Source organism: Telmatherina bonti (genome assembly GCF_933228915.1).
Source record: "Telmatherina bonti genome assembly, chromosome: 10".
NCBI classification, from domain to species: Eukaryota; Metazoa; Chordata; class Actinopteri; order Atheriniformes; family Telmatherinidae; genus Telmatherina; species Telmatherina bonti.
Window position 1 is genome coordinate 24,568,701 of NC_136628.1, and position 23,452 is coordinate 24,592,152.

At 38.2% G+C, this 23,452-nt stretch overlaps 1 protein-coding gene across 1 annotated transcript; it reads left to right on the forward strand.

Annotated features, from left to right (window-relative positions):
• Positions 1-611: 611 nt before the first annotated feature.
• c2cd2l (c2cd2 like) lies at positions 612-20,372 on the forward strand (the record flags this gene model as incomplete). Its single annotated transcript, XM_079247192.1, has 14 exons — positions 612-974; positions 11,884-11,979; positions 12,215-12,334; positions 12,709-12,819; positions 13,897-14,010; positions 14,434-14,533; positions 14,623-14,755; positions 15,843-15,907; positions 16,190-16,311; positions 16,675-16,846; positions 16,957-17,055; positions 17,279-17,412; positions 17,978-18,191; positions 19,582-20,372. 14 exons carry the CDS (start codon positions 612-614, stop codon positions 19,833-19,835), a joined length of 2,097 nt encoding a protein of 698 aa, XP_079103318.1. The 3' UTR covers positions 19,836-20,372.
• Positions 20,373-23,452: the final 3,080 nt, after the last annotated feature.

Consider the following 23,452-nt stretch of genomic DNA (forward strand, 5'->3'; position numbering starts at 1 on the left):
GGGCACGATCAGCGGAGATTTTAAACCCGTCGGAGCTTGTAATGTCCTAACAGAGAGCAGAAGGCTTGTTTTCCAATCGATAGATGACAGCAGAGAGACATTAGAGGAAAGCGTCGCTGATAACGCAGAGATGGGAAACACGTTTGCTGTTGGGAGCGATGCATATCGCCATGAAGCGAGCTACATACGCGTTTGGTTACCTGCAGCCTGCAGCTCGGACGGTTTAAATTAAACTTCAGGTTGGTGTGAAGCTGGAGTTGATTGTGCAAGTTTTCCCTGATGACCTACGCTGCACCTCATTCTGCATGATTTGTTTTATATTTACCCTCGTTACGTTTACGTCGTATTCATTGGATTGGCTCCGGCCAATGCCTTATGCAGATATGGACGGTGTCTCTGAATGAGCACGTCAAAGTTTGATGGGGTTGGGGGATGTCTATGACCAACATCTTGTATTATTAGTAATTCCACTGTTATAATGTGTAAATACATCAGTAACTGAAATGACTGTGTGCTGGCATCCACAGGCTAAAAGGAGCTGATCCGCTCTAAAAGGCAGTCCTGATATTTCCATCTGGACTTAATGATATGAAAGGCTCCCGGAGGCGGTGATGGAGCTCCAGGAGTTAAGTTGGCTGTGTCTGGTGGGACTCTTCTTAGCCTCCTTGCTTATTGTGTTGAGATGGCTCCTCCAGTACTGGCTGACTGTACTGCGGCTGTGGAAATCCAGGAAGACAGCCAAGGAAGGCAAAGGAGAGACAGCATGGCATAAGCAGGTTTTCCCCACACAGCCCCATCAGAGTGGAGGAGTTTGGGGTTTCCTGCAGAAGCTCCGCTCGGGCAAGGATGGAGGATCTGCATCTGAAGCTGGAGTTAAAGGCTTGTTGACCTCTCTATTTTCCTTCAAGTCCTTCAGGGAACACTGGCAGCGAACCTGGGTCAAGGCTTTGAATGAACAAGCTTGTAGACATGGGGTGAGTTGAGATATTAAAGCTATTAATGAACGGTGTATTACATAGTTGCAGTGCACAACAGGGAGCTGGTGTAAAATGAAGGCAATGTGAAGAAAAATACGCCTGATGTTACTCCTCTAAGCAGATGCATGTATAGTTCAGCAGGTGTTGATGTGCTTGTGTGTGCTGGAAGTGTATGTGGGGGCTGTGATGTGGTAGTGTGGGAGCTACAGTGTTTCTAATCGGTAAGAGGATGGGGGACAGAGCCTTGCGTAACAGCTCTGATACACAAAAGAGTAGAGAGGCGAGACTAGTCAGCATAGCCACAGGAACACCCACGTGCCATAATAATAGTCTAAAATTGATGTGTTTTATCACACAGGGATAAGGCAAAATGAATTCTGCTGCTTCCCAAAACAGAGCGCTTGTCTTGTCTTGTCTATCCGTCAGCTCACAACCTTCTCTGCCAATATTAAAGCAGTTCCAACACTGGCTCAGGCAAAAATGGTTGATTGAGTGTGGCCAGTGTGCTCCAGACAGTTGTTAGTCTGACACATGGTCCAGGCCGATGCTAAGTTTCTAAAGGTCTGCTTTCTTAAATAGTACCTGTGATCTGTTGGAATCAAAGTCTGCTACATAGTCTGATGCTTCCTACGAACGCTAACGGTGGAGAAACACTATATTTTTATATGTGCATATGTGGGAGTCTATGAGGGTCAAATCAATCTGCAGAGTGAATATTCACCACAAACTGCGTTCAGTCTGATTCACAAGGCGTGCCTCACCTTCCGCACCTTTGCAAAGCCACATCGTGTATGTTCAACTTAACACCAGAGGAGCATTCATGCTGTGATGCTTTATGTGATCAGTTTTGGATTGGAAAAACAACAACAACAAAAAAAAATAATAATAATGGAAAATTCTTAAAGCCTCAAAGATGGTGATGTGAGAAGGGTAAAGGTATCTATACTGGTCCCCTGAGTTTTAACCTTGTGTCTTTTCATATGGCACTTTTAGTCTGTAAGTAATCTGCACACATTTGTCCTTATTCCATATGTGTTGACATGCGGCTTTGTGTTTGCTGAAACTGCACAGATATCATCTGTTTTCATCTGGTCTAATTTGTTTAAGTAGTGAGACATCTTGAAGATTTTCTGGAAACAGCTTTTTGTAATACACTGTGGGGAATGGGTGTGTGCCAGTTTAGTTATCTTACAATGGCCTAATTAGTTGATCGGCCATGCCCTTTGAAGCTGTCACTTACAAACACTGCAGTTCTGGAGTGAACCTCGGTTGAACTTTGGACTCCTTAGTGACTGTTTCTTTATTGTTTCCAGATGCCAAGTACACTGTACTTGCATTCATAGCACTTTTACGACCTTACAAATATAAAAATAAATCACAATGCAGCCGAGTTGCCGAAACTAATAGTACACCCATTTTTAAAAATGATTTTTAATGGATGATTGAACTCTTTTTTATTAGGGGTGGGAAATCAAATTAAAAAAAAAAAAAAAAAGAATATCAGGATTTTTTGCATCATAATTTTAAAATCCAAATAAGAAAAAAAAAGATTTTTTTTAAAAATAAATAAAAATAATCCATTATAAAATTTTTGTCATTTTTATTGTTTTTATTGATCTTTTTATACGTATTCTTGGGCATTATAGCAGCAGAATGATTGTCTGGCTACTGTGTTGTTTTTTCCTAATAGAAATTAAGAAAAATGACCCTGAAAAAGTTTTGTACACTATTTTTTTGTTTTTAGTCTACAAAAATCAGCAATATCGAATAATCATGAGAATCCCTATTAAATTTGAATCAGCACCCAAAAAATCAGAATTGAATCAAATCGGGACAAAACATATCATCACAATCCTACTTTTTATTGCAGCAATAAACACTACATTTGAATGTGTGTGTATGATATCAGAATACCTTCTTTCAAGGGTTTGTAGTTTTTAAAAGTTGTGCTTCTCTGTAGGTTTGACCTGTTGCAACTTATACGGTCCTTGGGATCTTAAAAAAATGCTTTAACACCCCAGTGTGACACCTTTGAAATAGTTGTTATGCTAGAGAGGCTGTCAGACTAGCAGAGATAAAGTATTTGCAGAGTTATTTTTCCAGACTGAATGTATCAGAGGTTTGAGGATAGAGAGACAAGCTGTGTCTGTGTCTGTTTGTCCATGTGGTGTTGAGTTTGTGAAGTGAGTGTGTGAGCCAAGAGCTCACTGGGCTCACTCATCACAATAAAATATCTGCTAGTCACTGTGACTGTGCATCAAGCAATCTGTTATTCTAAATGTGTCTGGAGTGTATGCAAATGATGCCGCTTGACTGTTAATGAACCTTTAAATATGACACTTGGATAATAATTCACAAACGTGTCTTACTGAGCATATGCACCAACAGGATGTAATTTAAGAGCCACTGCGATCAGGAGATTAAGGTACCTTCCTTGTGTTGAGGTGTAAAGGTCACATGCTTGGACTCAACTACAGATGTGATGTGTATCTGTTAACCCTCCAGGAGTTCATTACCAAGCTGTGTCATGTTGTGGTAGTCACATCACACTAAAACTTTTAAAGTTGTCACATTCTCATGTTGTGGATTTGCACGTCCTCCCTGAAAACCAGCAGGAAAAACCTGCTTTAAGGTTCAGCAGAGATACATGGTAAGAAACGTTTGCATTGCATTCTTCGCCTCTCTCATACATTGGGTACCTGCCACCTGCCACCTGCCTGGCAGGTGTCTGTGACCATTTTGAAAGCAGACACGGGAGCAACCAGCCATGCCACGGTCCCGTAGAATCACATTCTCCTCTAGCTTGCGCTCCATGATTACGTTTCTGCATCAGGCAAAAAACATGAGCTTCCCTGGAGGAGCATGGCATGATGAAGATATGGCCTCAGTGTCATCATGTGGGGATTAGTGCCCAAATCCTGTATAGCATTAACCTAAGTACTTCTCCAGCATTTAAGATTGATGCTGACAGAGGTCTTTAAATGATAATGTTGAAATTTATCCAAATAAAACAAGTGGGATAAGCTTGCAAGGTTAAGGCAAAGCAGCAGAGAATTTTCCTCTGTAGAATTTATGTCAGTCATACATATGGAGTGATGTTTTGGTCAAAGTTGTAAGTATTTTATGTCATTTCTACAGCAGAAAAAAAAATATAGCTCATTGATTAGGATGGAGTGAAAAAATGGAGCAACCATAAATATGTTCAGTCTTGGGGTTTCTGTTTTTTACTTTGGTGTTATCCGACATGTTGCACACAGTGTCAGACGTCGCTTTCTCTTTTTGGTTCACTGGATGGTCTGTTTGCTTTCACACTGCAAGCAAACTGGACGAGGGTTCACTTGCATGTGAACTGAGATCTCTGTTTTTTAAGCGAACCAGAGTACACTTCTTTGGGCTGCACCAGAGTGTGAATGCATGTCCAGATTGCTCCACACAAACTGTAGCAACTGTGAAGCAACCGCGTTCCGTAAAAATGAAATGTTCCCAATAAGTTACAGCTGGTTTTAGAAAAAAAAACAGGTCAAACATAAACATTTTGCATCCAGTACATTACTTAGCAGGTTTAGAGGTACATAATGGTATGATGGCTACCTGGAGTTGTGCTCATAGCTGTCCCTTGTCAGTTTGGCATGTTTTATATTTAATAAGATATAACCAGCAGTAAATGGACCAACATACTTTGTTAAAAATGTTTAGAAAAGTCTAGATTTTTCTTTCTTTAAATCAGCTGCTCAAACCATGTGAAAGATATGTAGTAAGGAGGGCTAATGTAGCCCCACCCCCAGATATTAGCAGACAAGAAGCAGGGTACACTTTGGACAGGTTGCCAGTCCATCATGGGGCCAAAACAAAGACAAACAACCACTCACGCTCACATTCGAGGGAGAATTTAGAGGGACCCATTAAGATGACATGTGTGTCCTTGGACTGTTGGAAGATGGAGTACACAGAAAGGACCTGTGCACACACAGTGAGAACATGCAAAATCTTCACAGGAAGCCCCCCCTGCTCAAACACCATGTAAGATGAGCAGAGAACTAAGAACATACCAGTCCTAACATATGCTGTATGCCTGTTTGCGTTTAGGTTTTATAAGCCACTTTTGTTTGCCTGTTCACTGCACTGGTCAAGCATGCAAGGATGTATTGTTAAAAGAAGGGTTTGGACTCAGTCCGCTCTGTTAATTGACATTTTCACTCCTCTGTTTTTAAACAGGTGAATTCAGATGATTATTAGTATTACACAACCATGATCATGTTTATATAATTCACTTATTAATTAGGACAGACATGTTGGTGAACAGCCCTTTTTTAATCCTTGACCTCAATTCGGGATAAATGGTGGTGAACTCAAGGTTGCAGTTCTACAAGATGTCAAACTGTTCCTGCTCCAACACATTTGATCCAAATTAACTGCTGAACTTGATAAGCTGTTTAATCTGAGTTTAGCGTGTTGGAGCAGGGAAACAGTTAAAATCTACAGGTTTGGCGCCATATAGGGCCATGATTCTCCACCACTGTTCGAGAAAAACATTGTGAATTTAATTTCTTTTCTGAAAAGGTGTGTCCAGTTTCATTAAGAATTCCCCCCTTGGTTTACATCATAAGATTTATTATTAACAGTTGTCAAATGTAAGATAATACTTTTTTTTATTTTTTATTTTTTACATGTTTTGAGTTAACATCCTGATAATTTCTTAATAGTTATTTTGTTCCTGGAAAGAATAAAAAAGTATATAAAAAATGGGCAACTGAGTAAAGAAGGGTGAGAGTTATCAGCTGGACTAAAGGCTGAAAGCAGTTTTTATTGTAGATTTAACAGGACATGTAGGCAGCATGAGAGAATCTGAAGGACCTTTTCACAGAATAGTCTATCCAAGGCTGTTAGAAGAGCGAGGATAGACACACTGATGGAGCTGATTAAGTAACTGAACACACGACTGTGAGTTGTGCATTGTTCAGAAAACATTCACTTACATGAAAACACTGCTTTGGGATTTAGTTTATCAAAAACAACACATGATCTATTGAGTGCATGAGATGCTGGAGAACTGTCACCCCTACCCCTACTACTACTAGTTGCTAATTAACCCTAATCGTTAAAATATATTCCTCCAGTCATACTTAGTTCCACTGACTATTCTGTTGCATCAATGTTGACTTTTTAAGAACATGTTCCTGCCATCAAATTCAGTAAAGTAATTTTTTAAATGAAATTGTAAAATGTCTCACTTTCACCATGCAATGTTTTTTATGTTGTGTGGCTAATAAAATATTGATTTTTGACATTTACAAATCATTGAATATAGTTAATTAGAAATTGTATTATTGTCATAAACCTTCAGGGGCAAATAATTATTTCAAACAAATTTTAGGTTACTAATGTAATTTCATCATAGCTGAAATCATTCATTTTCAAGTGACATTAAAAACCCAATTTGTGTATACATATAAAATTTTTATCTTTGTTTTCTATTACAATGCAATATGCATTTATTTTAATCATGTTACACATTACATCCTTCCCTACAATAAGGTCTTACATGGAAACACATTTGTTGCCTTATGATTTATTTAGCACTGCAAGCTATGTTAATGAACTGAGCTGAATAACACTAATTGTTTCCTTACAATTGGGATGTGATGATGTCAAGCCTCGGCCCAAGTAATCCCAAAATAGGCTTTGTAAACATTGCTACAGACCAACATATTACTCAGCGAATCAGTTCCTTATGCTTGCATCTAATGGGAAAAGAGAGCCAACATGACATGCACACTGGTATAGCATGTTGTTAAGCCAACTGCATAATGGTTTTAATATTGCATTGCTTACAAGAGCTGTGTCTGGTATTATATAGAACTACATATAGGACTTTCCTAGTGAGGATTTTGCAAGTGTTAGTGGCTGCTATATGTATTTCTAGAAAGATCTGTAGTCCTTTGGAAGTATGTTTTGGTTGTGTTTATAAATATTCTCTTAACAGCAGCATATACTGGTGGTGTAAGACTGAAATCCTCATTCTGTCTCACTAATTTTGTGTGTTGCCAGGATGCTTGTGTCCTTGTAGCTAAACATTCCTGAGGGGAAACCTGACCCTGACCCCCTTACACAAAAAACAAGATGGGACTAAAAAAAATGATTCAGAGGACTGAATGCAGATACAGGCTGTAAGCTTGCTCCATAAACCACAACAAATGTGTCTTACTGACGCTTCACAGTGTATTTTTAGTAAATCAGTAAAGCACCCTTTCACATGTATAAAATGAAACAATTAACACCAGATTTTGAACATAATAAGGATGCATTCAGTCCTGAAACATATGACCATGCAGATGTTGTTAGCTCCAGCTTGGTATGGCATATATAGGAACACAACATCTGGGTGAGTGCAGTTTTCAATAAGAATGAGAAGTAAGGGTTTCATGAGTGAACATCCTTTTTATATGTATAAATACACACATAACCAATTTTCTTGCCTATTATACTGTAAAATTGAGACTGAAATCAGTTACAAAACTTCTGAATGAGACCATAAACATGCAGTCAAGATGGTTAAGTCTTCTTCGGTTCAGTTTTGGCACAGAGATCTCATCTATCATCTTTTTTTCCCCTCTTTGCAGTTCATGACTGCTGTTTCTGAAGACTTCATGTTTGTCTGCATAAACTCACTAAAGCCGTTTAGAGATAAGGTGTTAGTGCCACCGCCCGATCCAGGCATTCACTCCAAAATCCTTTTAGTAATGACATTTAATTTTCTGTCTCTGATACTTGGTTGCTATGTAAGATACAGATGAAAGAGAATAAATGCAATACCAGGACAAAAAGCAGAGAACAAGGATTAGTGTCTATTCTGGGTTCTTTAACAGTTTGAATGATGTTCTATATCTGCCTAAATCAAGAATAGTTTATGATTTGTTAGAGAGCACATTCCCAGCAGTATTTTGTACACTCCTCTTGCATCCCACTTGTCTGAGGGTTGGTCACAGGCTTCTTTGCAGCTAAATGAAATCATGTTTTTTTTTCCAAGTAGCTACAGACAGACAGATGTGCTTGTCCAGCAGTACTTCATTAACCATAATAAGGAAGAGTATATTCAAATGTTTACCTCATATTCTTTTTGCAACTTTGTCTTTTATGCAATATATTGTATAGCATGATTTTATTTAAACATAATTAATAGGATGTCTTCTTTTAGTCATAATGCTTTGATGCTGTTAATTTTTTTTTCTCGTCGTTATGCTGCTCCTCTACTCATCTACAACTATATAGTGCATATTTGAAATAATGTGTAATTTGTATTTCTAATAGCTCTTTATATAGCAGACACCACTACATGAGTCTATTAGTGTGACAACATCTGTCGGCAAAAATTCCTTGCATGTGTTCCTACTCGGAAGAAGCTTTTTCTAATTCTGATTCTGATTAGCTGTTTGTTTGGAAAAAAGTGTCAGTATCCTAAACTTGTACTACATGAGCCTGGGATATAATCTTTCTTTTGAAGACATGATTTGATATGGATCTTCTTAGAAGTCTTAGACTGGACTAAAGGAGGCTTAAAGGAGCGGTCAACCTCTCAAGATGTGCGTATCATAATGCAACAGCAGACTGCTCATGCATCTGCAGCTGACACATGATGTCAAACTGTCATTACTAGCTGTTAGAGGAGCACTAAGGGACGGAAGCTCGCTGCCCATTCACAATCTGCAATTATAAAGAGCCTTGTGATTAGCTTGAAGACAGAGCTCATTTCTTCCTACTCTGACTGCCAGTTGCTGGTAGATGATTAATGCCCAGTGATTATGCACAAGTAGATTCCTTCCTAATGATAGGGGACATTTAGCACTCAGCGTTCATTTGATATAACGGTGGAGGAAACTCCTTTTTATCCTTAATTCAAAGCTGAGTGTGAGATTCAGATTTACCATCCAGCTTTACCTTAACTAGCCAAAGTTTAATCTACAAGAAAGGAGTGTTGCCCTTGCAGCGTCATCCATCATTTTACTGCTTGAAATGTACTGTATCTTGCTAATTATGAATTGCAGTTTTTAAACACCACTTGAAATTCAGAGTAAGATAGATTTAATCTAATATAGTAAGGAATGTTTAATGTTTGATGGTTCAACACTTTACAGATGGAGTGGAGAGTATGGCACTTGTCAGATAGTCTCAGTCAGGCATTTGAAGAGGGGAAATTTGTCCCAGTGTTTTTAGCATTGTAGGACTCAACCTGTCTAAAATTATTGGATATTTTCAATATGAGTCAATCTGTGGCTCTAATTTCTATGTGTGTATTATTCTTATTAATTATAATAGTTGAATTACATTAATTGAATATTTGCCTTTGATAGTCATTATGAATAGAAACCATCTGAAAAGTAAATAAGGGTCATCGAAAGCCAGAGGGGGAGTGTATTTCTGGTTGACCCACATGCTTTACCGAGCCAGCTGGACCCAAAGGGGGTAGCTTTGACAAACCTGAAATGACACTATGAATGTCCTCAGGAACTGTTTCTCTGCAGACTTGCCCTTCACATACACACTTCAGTAAACAATGATGGTTCACAAGGACACATCAGTGGCCGGGCTTTCAGCATTGCTCTGTCCATGATCTAATAAACTCTATAGTTCCTTCCACGAGGATATACAACTACACAGAGCACCGGATTGTTACCAGTCAAGCCAGCGATTGAGAAATTTACTAAGCAAACTTTAATAAAGCTATAAATGTTGAGAATCTACTACCAGCTACGTACCACCAGCACCTCCAAATCTGAGACGATGGTCTTCAACCAGAAAAAGATGGATTGTCCTCTTAGGGTTGAGAATGTGGTCCTGCTCCAAGTGGAGGAGTTCAAGTATGTCATGGTCTTGTTCAGGAGTGAGGGAAGGATGGAGCATGAGATTGAGTGTCGGAGCAGTGCGACATCTGCAGTAAAGCAGACTCTGTCGGTCTGTTGTGGTGAAGAAGAAGCTGAGCCAGAAGGCAAAGCTTTGTTTACCAGTTGATCAATGTTCCAACCCATGGTCACGACTTGTGGGGAGGGATCGAAAAAATAAGATCGTGAATACAAGTGGCTCAGAGTAGAATCGATGGATGGATGGATGGATGGATGGATGGATGGATAGACAGACGGACATACTGATGGATGGATGGACCATCAAAACTGACTTTTCAACAAGTCTGATGCATTTTGGAAACAATTCCTTCAAACTGATAAAGTTGAAACAGCACTTTGTGACAGTAATCTGCAAAGCTGTTGGTAGTTCCTTTTGTATTGTTGCCAGTGTTACTGGGAACAGATTACTGGTAGTGAGAATAATAGACACACGTAGATAAAAGTACCTTTTAAAGCAGACATCATATGATCAAAATCAGAGAATAAGAATCTGGCAACCCAGTCATCTATTATGCAAGAATTTCATTTTTTTAATGGTTTATATTCTGTTTGACACACTAAAAAAGGACGATTTAGGCTGAATATGTTATCTGATATGTTTTGGTTTTAAGATATTTTTGTTTCTGGTGGTCTCATTGTTAAGACAGATACCATGTAAATATGACTCTCACTGTCAGCCTTGCCAGAATGCCTTTTTCTAAATCTGCTCTACCAAAGCCCAAAACAAACAGGAGAAATAAAATTCTCTTTTGCATTATTATTATGCAGAATGATGCACAAGTGGCCTTTCAGTGGCATAAACCTATTGGTAAAAACCCTGTGTTTGGAGGTTTTTTTCTGAGCAAAAAAGCATCATATTATATTTGCTCCGCACTCTGGATGTAATCAACGGTTGCGCGACTGATCAGTTTTTAGAGCCGGCCAACCGAGGTAAACACAGCCGGTTGTACACTGTAATCATGTGACTGCAGTGTTAGTCCAGGCAACCTACGTAAGCTTGCAGCGTTGCACTTGGCTTCTTGCCCTTCTGGCTAAAACACTGACACATGCACACACAGACACACACCACAAACTTTGTTATATCATCCTCCCACTTCTGCCCCGCCTCCACGGTTGTGTTTGACACAGATTGGACCTGGAGCTAGTGGAACATATGCCCTGACAATAGGGGATTTGTTTTCTCTCACTTGCATGTCCTGATCCAGTTAAAGCTGTCCAGTTGAACAGATCCTGTGGCATGTGCACTTAATGACAGAGAGCCACTGGTGTCTCCACAATTCTGGTGCATCTTTTCTTATTCCTGAGATTTAATGCGTCCTCTGGAAGCTGTCCTCCAGTGCTGATACTCAAACAGGAGAGGCTGCTTTGCTGTAAGCCTGACTAAGCACTGACTGATGCAGATTTGGTAATGGATGCTGTGATGACTGAAGCACTAGAAGACTTTTTAATAAAGACAAATCATTCCACTGTCACAAAAATTCAAACCAATACAGGATGGTAATTCCTCCTTACCACTCTTTGATAAGAACATATGTTGTAATATTTTATGCCAATATCTTGAGGCACTATTCATTAGAGTCCACTAATCCACAGAAGCTGCCAGAGATCTAATCAGTTTTGCTCTATTATAAATACAACACAGTGTCTACAGCATCTTAAACAGCATATTTTTACAATTTGAGATGGGAAAGCATCTTTTGTTTGAGGCTGTATTGTTTTATTACGATGCAACAAACTCTCAAAACCACATATGAGTGATTGTTCAATCATCCTTAGGGATTCCCTTTGAAAAACAATCTTTTTAGATTTAGATTATGCTTTGAAGCCAGCTTTAATTATAATTTAGCTTTCTGGAAGACAGCAGCTCTTTCATTTTTAAATGTATTAAAAAGCCACAAGGACAGTATCTGAGTGCCGCACTGCAAGCTCCTGTTTGTCATCCCCAAGTGAGTCTCATCTTCCTGTTATGCAATATTTAGGACATTTTTCTCTTCCACTGTCTCTGCTAGAGCTCGCTCCAGATAAAATTTGACAACAGTCTCCAGTTAACTGCTGCCTCTGCAATAGACAGCGTGACCTGCACCGACCAGTCAGTGAACCAAATGGTAAGAAATCTTTTTTATTCCACGTTCCATCCACTCGTTTCGTGTTTCCTATTATTAAAGAATTGCTTGGTTGTGTAATTTTCTTGCTTGTGTGGATAGACATTGCAGTGTTTTGACAAGTGTGCTGTATGTTTTGGTGGCTTTTGGCCCCACAGAAGTGTCTCTAGGGGTCTGTGAAGTTTGTCATAACTCAGCAACATATGGTGATGAGTGTCATCCTTCTTTTGTCTTGCAGGTTTTACACTGTAAATGTTGGGTGGACACTCTGACATTTCCTGTGATGGTCACCCAGCAGTCACCTGCTGCAGTTTCCATGGACACCTATCGGATCACTACACCACCAATGGTGGCAAAGGTACTGAAAGATGGCACCTGGATTATTGGGATTTGTACACAGGAAGGACAGCCTCTAATGCATATGAGAAAGTCAGAAGATTATTTGCATTGTTATGCAAATGTATGATTTAACACACACATTCTGACATATACAAAATTTTGGTGGGATTCTGCCAGCACCACAGTTGTAATAAAATGTTTTTTTTTTTTCTGCTAAATAAGCCAATGCTTCACATTAAATTACAGAAGTTTTTGTGGTGAATTATAAAAATGATATTGTGCTTTTAAGTGTGACATCCTAACCCTAACCCTGATTATTGTAATGCATGCCCTATTATTCTGCTATCTGCCTTTGCATCTAATGTGTTGCTCTTTCTGCCTTGTCTCCTTGAGGTGGTGGTGCGCCTGGAGGAGGTGGAGGAGGAGGGCCTGCTGATATCCTGGACTCTTTCCAAGCAGCCATCATTTTCTCTGACTGTGTCCCCATGCAAGCTGCAGAGACAGGTGAAAACATTTAATACCAACACTACTAATCTGATATGACTGCAGCCTGTGAAGGTGTCATTTTAAAACTGCTCAGTCTTTATAGACCAAATGCTTATATGCTTTTAAAAATCAGCCACATGCCCGACATTTTTCTTCTAGATTCTTTTCATAAATGTCAATCAACATGTAATGTTTGGCATGTGAGTCACTTTCAAGCCCATTTAACTCACCATGAGTCATGAAGGGAATGCCACTGCTGAGTTACATCTACATACAGTACAGGCCTTATTTAACGAAGGTAGCAATAAAGACAAATAAATATTTAGCATCACAAGATGTTTTTATTTATTACCAGAAAAAGTTATATGATGATACTCACAAAATTATATATATATATATATATATATATATATATATATATATATATATATATATATATATATATATATATATATATATATATATATATATTTATATATACATATATATATATATAGAGAGAGAGAGAGAGAGAGTTTGATTAATAACCAGATAAGTAAGGATTAAACATCGCGGAGCCGTGTATTAGATGGTTATAATGCATGACTCAGAGTCTAGAAAACCACGATGCGCAGCAGAGTGCGTTATAACCGTCTAATGCACGGATCCGAGTTAGTTAATCCGCTCATACCATGGTCCCGCACAGTAAACATCTTCTAACACATTTGTGTTTCTTTATTAACAGCACTTGCTAAATATGCTTAAGTATAGGAACTATTTAATGTCTGCCTCAATGTACTTTTTATGGCAAACAACTGCTGTCAAGCTAGCGCCCGTTTCTCTCATTCACCTGTTAAAAAACAGCTGATCTGAATCAGCTGATTTACGCGTTACTACGCGGACGCCCCATAACAGAGGGATATTACAGTGATTTAACTCACAGACCTATGCGTGCGTTTATACGGAAATAATGCACGCCAGTTTTCATTAGAATTCTTGCTGGCCATGGTATAAACAAACTTAAATCATTTTTACGAGCTGCAGCTTGTAGTTCTGTTTTTGCACCAGAATGAGGTCCATCATCTGATAAACAGCAGTTGTTTTTTCACTTCTCAGGGCACAGAGGGTGAGGCGGACCTGAACACGATCAGAGGAATGATAGAGGATACTCTTTTCAGCGCTCAACCAGCTATGGTTCTCAATCTCAAGATGTGTGCGTCCACTCCTTTGGTGGGAAAAATATGTTTCTGTGTGTGTGTGTAAAAGAATTAATAAGATTTTTTTCATGAGCTGTAGTCATGTATAAAATAATATTTATCCTTACACTGTCTTATTATTTATTGAACAAAAAAGCCAAACTGAAATGGATAACTTTTGCAATTTGTAAAAGACTGAATACAAATGGCTTGTTAGGAAGGGTTACAAAGATGGCAATATAGGTCTTTAAAGTTGTATTGAAACTAATTTTAACCTCTTGTTAGGAACAGATAATTGTTCGTGATAATTTATAACTAAAAGTGCATTCACGTCCTTTTTGTCTGAAATTTCTGACTCAGATGAATGTCAAAGAAAGGATGTCGTTGTCTGGGTTAAGATTATGGGCTTAAACTGGTTTAATATGAGCTCTGCATTGCTTTCTCTGCACATTGGCAGTCCCCAATGGACCACCTATCAGTGGGACTGAACTCTGCCCCCCAGAGTGTCTTGGTGAGACGGCTCCTCCTCCGGCAGCTCAGGGTGACCTTAAGTAAAGGTCAGATATCATCCCTTAGTGTTGGATCATTTCAGTCAACCTTCCTGCTGAGCGCTGAAGTCTGACTGTGTGTTACTCTGTGTTTGCAGGCCAGTTGTCCAGATCAGTTGAGCTGTGCTGTGTCCTCAGCTTGGACCAACCCTCTACAGAGAGGAAAACTCGCTTCCTGCCTGTGCCCACCAACCCCGACACAGCACTTGAATGGAGTGAAGAAATGACTCTGTAAGGTGCCATGTGGGCGTTTCAAAGTAACATCAAAGTGTTTAGTCTCAGTCAGCTTCTTATTATCTATGAAACAGTCTTTCAAAGCTACACTTAATTTCCTCCTGAGCTATGTTAAGACTGATCAGCATTTAAATTATACTTTGACAAGCAGTGGAACAAATCTGCTCAAACCACACCCACACAGTCATGTTCGTCAGGGACAGCTTTTGCCCCCTGACACCCTAACCCATGACTTCATGATGTCACAGTCTGTTTAGCTCAGAATTTCTTAAAACTAAACAATGAAAAGACAGAAATTATATATATGGACCTTGATTTTATTTGTCCCAACGTTACCAGCCTTAACGTCACCATCGACAACAATCTTAAACTTGACAAAAAGATCAGTGTTTTTTTTTTATCATCTTCATCTTTCATCATGAATGAAATTGTTTTTATCTCAGTCTTTCAGAGAAAGGTATGCATGCTTTTATTTCAAGTCGTTTTGACTACTTCAAATATGCTTTATGCTGGCATGAGTCCACACCCTCCATACCAGCTGCAGTTACTCCAAAAGGCCGCTGAGCAACCTCTGAAAGAAGCCAGAAAACATGATCAATTACCAATCCTTGCCTCTTTGCACTGGTTTCCTGTCAAATTTAGAGTAGATTTTAATATTTTATGATTTGTTTTTAAAGTTTTACATGGACTCCACCCACCATACATCATGGACCTCATCAAAGGGCCAGTCATTACCTGATATCGAGGATGAAACTTAAAATCGGGCTTTTTTCTGTGATTGGCTTAAAACTTTTATTTAATATTTTGTGGTGTATTGATTTTGTGTGCAGAACTTTGGAAACGCTTTGTTGTTTTAATGTATAATTTAAATTAAGTGACTGATTGATTGATTATCTGAGTCTTTTAAGTGTTGGATCTTTAACAAATATATTAACATTTACTGTTGCATTTACAGTCATCAGGAGCAATTATGGAGCAATTCTTTAGATTTGCTTGGTTTTTATGGGTTTAAAGGAAAAAAAAAAATCAGCTGGAGTAAATCTGATTAATAAAAAGTCTGACACTTGTTTCCTGTGTGTTGAAGGGAGCTTGGCCCAGAAACCAAAGAGCTCAGAATCAGGCTTTTGGAGCGGAGCGGCACAAGGGAACGTAAGTGAAAGCTCAATACTAATTTATTACTGGCTGCTGGCCACAAAGCTTATCAGCAAGAATGTGCAGACTGCTTAAGCAAAAATCATGCAAGCCTAAAATGCATTGCTGGTAAACTTGCTGTACAGGTATTTGTTAGGATTTTCTCCTAACACAGCCTCTGAATAGTAAAGAAGGAAGTGTCGTACTATTTGTACAGTTTTGTTATAGTACAATTTATTCTTATCTTTGATGAGGTATTCTGTTTGTTTGAATGTTTTTTTTTTTGTTATATCTGGACAGAATTTATTCCTGGTCAAGCCTCCATCGCCTTGAACCTCCAATACAAAATTCCCACCGGGCAACATGCACTGTCCATAAGCCCTGGCCACGGCTTGGCACCAAACGCTACAATCACCACTGAGGCAAGTGTTAAGATGAGTTGCTTTTCTGTAAAATGATAGAAAATCACTTAAAAGCATGAAGTTAGATCACAGTTCATCATCACACTCAAAGCAAGCTGGATTTTAGCAATGATGGATGCACAGTTCATTGTCCCAGGTCTCATTTGTTTCCTTTTTAACCCGTATGGCAAATCTGCACATCTTGAAAAGAGAAGATAAACACTTGTATTCTCTCGGTGCATTCCATTTGTCTCAAAGCAAAGACATGCAGTAACCTTTAGGACGCATTCTTCAACCTACTTCGCCATGCTCCCGACGTTCGACATTTTATTTGCTCTGTTACATCTGAGCATTTTTCTCTCTCCCTTTTTTCCATTCTTGCAGTTGATATACATGGAAACTGAGGAGCCTCGCAGTTCCCACAATGCTTTGCCACTTCGCTCCTCACTCACGCCCACCAAGAAAGTCGACGTGGACCGAACCGTCATGCCAGACGGAACCATCGTCACCACTGTCACAACTGTCCAGTCTCGACTTAAACTTGACCGCAGCCCAGGTAAATCTACACATCAGCTGTTTGGTTGTGCTGTGGATGCTGCACAGCAACAGATAAATATGTGTGGAGTTTTATTAACAGTGACTTCAGATAGATAAAATTCCTTTCAGGTGATTCTCCTATGCGTTCTCCATCCAAAGTGGAGCTGGTTGAGAAGAAAGCCACTGTCCTGTCTGAGAGCAGAGGCAGCAACAGTCCCAACCCGAGCAGTGAGTTTCACACTGAAACATAGACATTGTTTTACATAACAAATGCAAAGTAGGATAAGGAACAAACAGCAGCGTAACACGAGCTGAGAGGAATGTTTCAACAATGACTAAGACAAAGAGTGCGCACTGCAAAGAACTACAACTCAGTAACGTTTAAAAAAATCTGGATTTTGCAGTTTAGAAGTATAGCGCCTATTTACACATTTGTGTTTTTGTTGTTCAGAGAGCAGTCGCCTCTCTAATGGCCTGGATCCTGTTGCAGAGACGGCTATCCGGCAGCTGACAGAGTCTGCGTCCAAAGCAGCACGAAAGACCCCAACAAAAAGAAGCACACTAATCATCTCTGGCGTGTCAAAGGTCAGAAAATGGCTACTGTGTCCTGTAGAGTTTGTGTCATTGCAGGTACAAGGTTGTTCCTTCATATCTTTCAGATCTACTGTATAGTACATTTAACCACATTACTCAAGTCAGCTTTATTTATATGGCACTATTCAAACACAGAACATAGAAAAATATTAATAAAATAAGACAAAATCACTCTAAAAAGCTATTTATATGACACTACTAGGAATGTAACATTGACTCTGAGCCAGGCAGTGCGAGTGTGATCTAAATTTAATCCACAGTCACAGCCCCCCCATTGGACCACTTTGTTACAGAATGAGCCTTCTGACCTAATTTTGCCAGAAAATCTGTGGAAACATGTTGAGTGCAACTCAGAACATTTCATACAAAATCTTCTGTTCCTATTAATGCTGAGTGTAAATATCCTGTTAATCATGGGGGTGTACACTATACATGCTGTTATATATCCTGTATTTATACATATGACAGCACATGCTAATGCCAGTGTAGATCCTTATCAGCATTTCTGAGCATGTGATTTCGGTGTTGATAAGTCTCACCCCAAATTTCTCATCAGGTTCCGCTTACAGAGGATAACTGCATGTTGTCCAGCGGCTATGCAGCAGCCATGGACGCAGCCATGCATGGCAACCATTACAGGGTGGGGCATCACCAGGACCCAGATGAAACCACACCTTCTGATGTGTCGGAACGTCCATCTGTGGAGGATGTGGAGTCGGATACTGGTTCTGCTGGTGCCTTGGAAACCCGCAGCCTCAAAGACCATAAAGGTAGCACAATGGTATTAACTTGATGAGTGGTGTGTGTGAACCAAAACCATCAGAAGTAAAAAAGATATGAAGAAAACTTCAGAAGTCGAGGCTTTCCTACTAAGATGAGAGAAAAAACAACACAAAATTCAGTAATTTAATTTCTTTTAGCAGATGATAACACTTTCTCTCTATAAAGCAATTTATTAAATAATAAATTTAAAAAAAAATTATTTTAATCTTGACATATTGTTGGTTCAGACTCTAGATTTCCCATGCAAACAAATACTGTGAAGTCTTACATAACATGGACTTCAGGTTCAGCTCACAAGTATACACATCTTGTAGACTTACTGTGCTGATACTGCCCTCTGGAGGCTGGACCGCTGCAAACAAATCACAAAATTACATTATGTGAACCTTTTTAAAACTTAACAGCAAATGTGTTTTTTGGAAAAATTTTAATGAAAATTTAATAATTCAATAATTAAGGGGGGGGGATTATGGGAGTACTGTCATTTTAAATTTTATAAACAAAAAAAGACAAATATAACCTGCAGTTAACAGAGATCTTAACAAGCAGTTGCACCTGATTGACAGGAAACATGACCTTTGTGAGGAGAATGTGTGATTGTTCTATATTTCTGGTTGATGACTTGTGGCTCTCTGCAGATGGACTGACTTCCTTATGAAATTCAACTGTTATTTGATACTTGTAAGCTCTATTTTGCGAAATTCTCACCAGACCTCTATGTAAGAACTGCCAGTTGACACAATGGACAGAATCACAAACATCCAACAATAGTTTAATTCAATTTAGTTATTTTGACTATTTACAGTCTGCTGTATCTACAATTTTAACACGTACAAACAAAACTGGAAGGTTTTAAAAGGGAAACATACAGACGACCAAGAAAGACGTCAAAGAATAAAGAAAACAACCTAAACCGGTATGCTTGGATATTGGAAAATATACAACAAAATAAATAAAAATCCAATGACCAAAGGGAAGATTGGCTTGAGGAAATCTGTTGTATAAATAGAAAAACCAAATATAAATCACTATAAACACCTACACAGAAGAATACAAGGTCACAGTGGGCTGAAGAGAAGCAATTGTGGACTGTGGGGACTGGATGAAAAAGAATTCAATCGTGAATCAATAGTCTGCACAGGACAGTAGAAACATTTGTAATGAAACTTATAGAAGACTGCCTGAAGAAAACAAGCATATATTTCTGCAGTCAGAGGTAATAAATGGTTTTCAGTTAACTAAATTAATTATAAGAAATAATTCATATTCACAAGAGAGAGATATCATGCAAAGTCCCAAATCTACAGTGATAGTTTGCACTTTATTTCCATGATACGATGCCATAATACCTTAATGTTTACCATGTTCTTCCTGCAGTGGGCTTCCTCCAGAGTGGCACAAAGCTGTTGTTCCGCAGAAGACATCGAGAGAAGGAGTCCTGCCTCAGCCAGTCCCACGAAGACATCTCCAACATGGGCAACAACTTTGCTGCTGCAGCCACAAACAGCAACCGTAAAAAGTCTGGCAGCTTTTCCCGGCGCATCATCAAGCGCTTCTCTTTCCGCTCGTATGGTAAATCAAAAAGCAAGGCTGCAGCTGCAAATGGAGGAGCGAGCTCGGTGGATAACTGAACATCGTCGCAAGGGTCATCGTGTAATGTTCTAAAGCCTCCTCCGTAACTTTGAGGGCAACAACTAAGCTAAGGTCTGGTCTTTGCAACCTGAATAACCCAGGTGGATTGTCACTACTCCTTTCTGATGGGAAAATACAGGTAGGGCTCCCTTTTACAAACAACTTGATGCACCTTCAGGACATAAGTCATATATGATGATCATACTGAAAAATGAGATGAGGAAATTTATGTTTTTCATTGAAGAATGAAAAAACATTTAAAAAAAACAAAACAAAACATTGCTGCTCTGCAAGAAGAAGGAATTTTTTGTGTGCTATTTGAACACCAACGACAGTGTTGGGTTGGAAATGGTGGTGGAAATCTCCTTGACTATTTAATTATGTAAGATGACTCTAAGATGTTACCTGTTGCACTTTGGGCCAATTTTCTTTTTCTGTTTTTTTTCTTTTTTTAAATCTGCATATTTAAAATTTGTTGGTTGTAAAAAGATCATTTATTATTATGTGGGACTCATAAAATGTACTATTTATTTTACTGCGCCAAATGAAGTCATTTTAGTTGCATTACACTTTAAAATGGAGACGACAATGTTTGTTCTTCTACACTAATGTAATTATGAAGAAATCATTTACATGAGTTGAGAAAAACCTGTCTCAATTTAGCTGTACTGTACATTCATTAATGTTTATAAAAAAAAAAAAAGATTTCAGATGTTTTATCTCATACAAAAATCAAAAGGAAACATGTTTGCTGTAATTTTGTGGAATATCATAACTTGACTTTGCTTTTTCAAATGCAATTAGCCGGCATTCTTTGCATTTTTTTTTTTTTAGCAATGAGTTTAAACTAAAAAGAGTAACAAATATGAATATTAAATATTAACATGTCCATGAAAAAGATATCAACACAATCAGGCAAGTTCAATTAATGTTCATGGAAACTTCATTATTATCCATCAAAACTGAATATATTATGTTCAGTGTCTCAAAGAAATAAAAACACTGAAATTTGATCATATTTGAAGAGTAAACTCAGCTAAACTTTTTGCATTTACATTTAAGGACATTATAATACAGGAATATTTGCTAAATTAGTCTTGTTTAGAACTTAGGAGTGTGTGAAGAAATTATTTGGAGATGCTGAGCTCAGGACAAGTTGATGAGTGGAGTGACGGTCGGAGGAACTCCTCTCAAAGCTGGAAATTTAATTACTAGAAACTACACTTATTAGAAAACTGGCTGCAGCTATCAAAGGCTAATAGAAATCATGTACAGTTGTACTGATGTTTTTTGGCCAGTTGTGTTTTGTTTGAGAAAATGAAAATGATTTTAACTGACTGCAATAATTCTGGGACCTCAGAACAACCAAATTAAATGATTTAATCTTCAGGGTGTGTCTCTTTCATCATAAGAGGGTTATATAAGAGTTCATAAGGGAGTTCATATAATACAACTAATTCAATAATTTGAAGAAATGAACAAAGTTACTTCTTTGTCTGAAGGCACAATGAGGGAATATTTATGTTTGTGGCTACAATTTGAAACAAATATGTGAAATTTAAGATGTTTTGACTTGTTTTGTTTTAAAAATGTAATTTATTGCAAATAAATTATTTTTCAAGCATTACGTAGTTTGTACACTTGACTTTTTTATGGCTGTACGGTCATTTGTTATACATGGCCACAAAATGTGTCTGTGTTGAATTATTTGGGCTGAATTAAATTTATATGAGCGTTTAGTTTCTTTACTTCTGATGGAGGTAGTGGAAGATTTATAGCCTGTGAAACCACCAATCCTTAGAGTTAACAACTGTCGTTAAGAGTTGCGCCTCAACATAGCTCTCATTAGCCTGACTATTATCCATAGTTTCACTTGAAGCTACATGTGAATAGGCATCGTCAATCTCCTTTGCAGAGCTCATAGAATATCCTTTTCTGTCAAGCAAGGGTGTTTCTGCTTTGAGATGTGGCCTCTTCACACCCTGCTCAAACTAATTGTCTTCTTTGTCCAAGGCTTTAGCATTATGCACCTCAAAAATGTGTCTTTTATCATAAAGACGCAGACTAGAATGGGTATCCTTGCCTCACAAGTTGACTTTCTTGTATTTAACCATGCATCTGTTGAGTACATGAATATTGTTTAAAATTAACAACTCGCCTCCTGCAGATATAGCTAAAGGTATTTTTGAAATCCTAAATTTGTGTTTGTATTTCTTTCAGTCCAGCTGGATTCAAATGTGTTTAGATCAGAATCAAATGATGTGATCAAGCTACTGCAAAACATCTGGAACCAAACTCCAAATGTTGACATAATACAGAATTTGTGGGCTACTTTGTCTTCAGTTCGTTCTCGCAACATTCAAGATAAAGAATTTATTATTATGACTGTGTACTCAAAAGTGTGGTGCCAATGGTTACAGGGAGGAGGGGAGGATAATGCTTGCACACAATTGTTGTGTTTTTGTGTGTAGATGCCATAGATAGATAAACAGGAAGAAGCTGAAGCTGCAACGGAGGTTGTTCAAGAAGATTGTCATTCCAACTTGCAGTTGACAAAGTTGACAGTGGATCTTTGTTTTGCTGCAGCAAATTGGATGATGTGTCTTTTTGTTTGTGATGTTAAGCATGCATCTTCACACCAACGCAGGATTGTTGGCTGAGAGACCAGTTCACACTTTTTTGGTGGCTGCCTGTGTTATTTTAAATATAGAATGACAAACGTGCTTATCCAACTTCTTTTTAAGTCTGTTAAACCATGTGGCTTTCCTCACAACACTTAAAGTGTTTTATTTAGACTTCTCCATCTTTTTAGATGATGCCTATGATTATATTATGAATCCTGGACTATAATTTTAGGACTTTTTTAACAGCATTAAAACTTATCATAATGTGTTGGTCAATCATTAAATGATTGAAACATTCTTATACAGTAGAGGTGTTTTTTTTATTTCATCTAAGCAAAGGTTGTACTTTTTTGTAACAGTGTATAAAAGGAGTGTGTATTTACAGTCACATACCAACATGTAAAAAGAACTACAGATACAAAAATATATATATTATCTATTATATTTGTCTAATAGGAGAGAAGGTATGAAACAGAAAGTGAGCCTAACTTCAAAACGTAAATCTGGATAACCTCTGTGATCAAACAAAGTCTTATTTGCGTTATTAAAATGCACATTTTTATGTATGAACTATCAACTGCACTGGTTTCAGTTGTTATTAAAAAGCACATCTCTGATTAATTCATACCTTTTTGTTTTTATTGCTGAAATGGACCAGTGTGTCTAAAAAAGGCATGCAAAAAAATTAAATGAGCAGAGTTTTGTCTCCACAAACCTTTGGAGATTGATTATTGCATATTTAACCATACATAATTTAGCTGTAATTTGTTTTCATCAGTTAAATTGACGGGCCATGTTCAAATAACTCTAAATTACGAACAAAATTTGTTTTTAAATCGACTTAATTTTGCAGCAGAATCGGCTGTGGCGCCAAAAGTTTAAAGCTGGAGGGAAGCTGCTCAATTGGACAACTCTGTTCACATAATCCAATCATAATGAGCAGGAAACAGAAATAACCAATGGCCTTTGTTTATTCTAAGAACAACGATTGG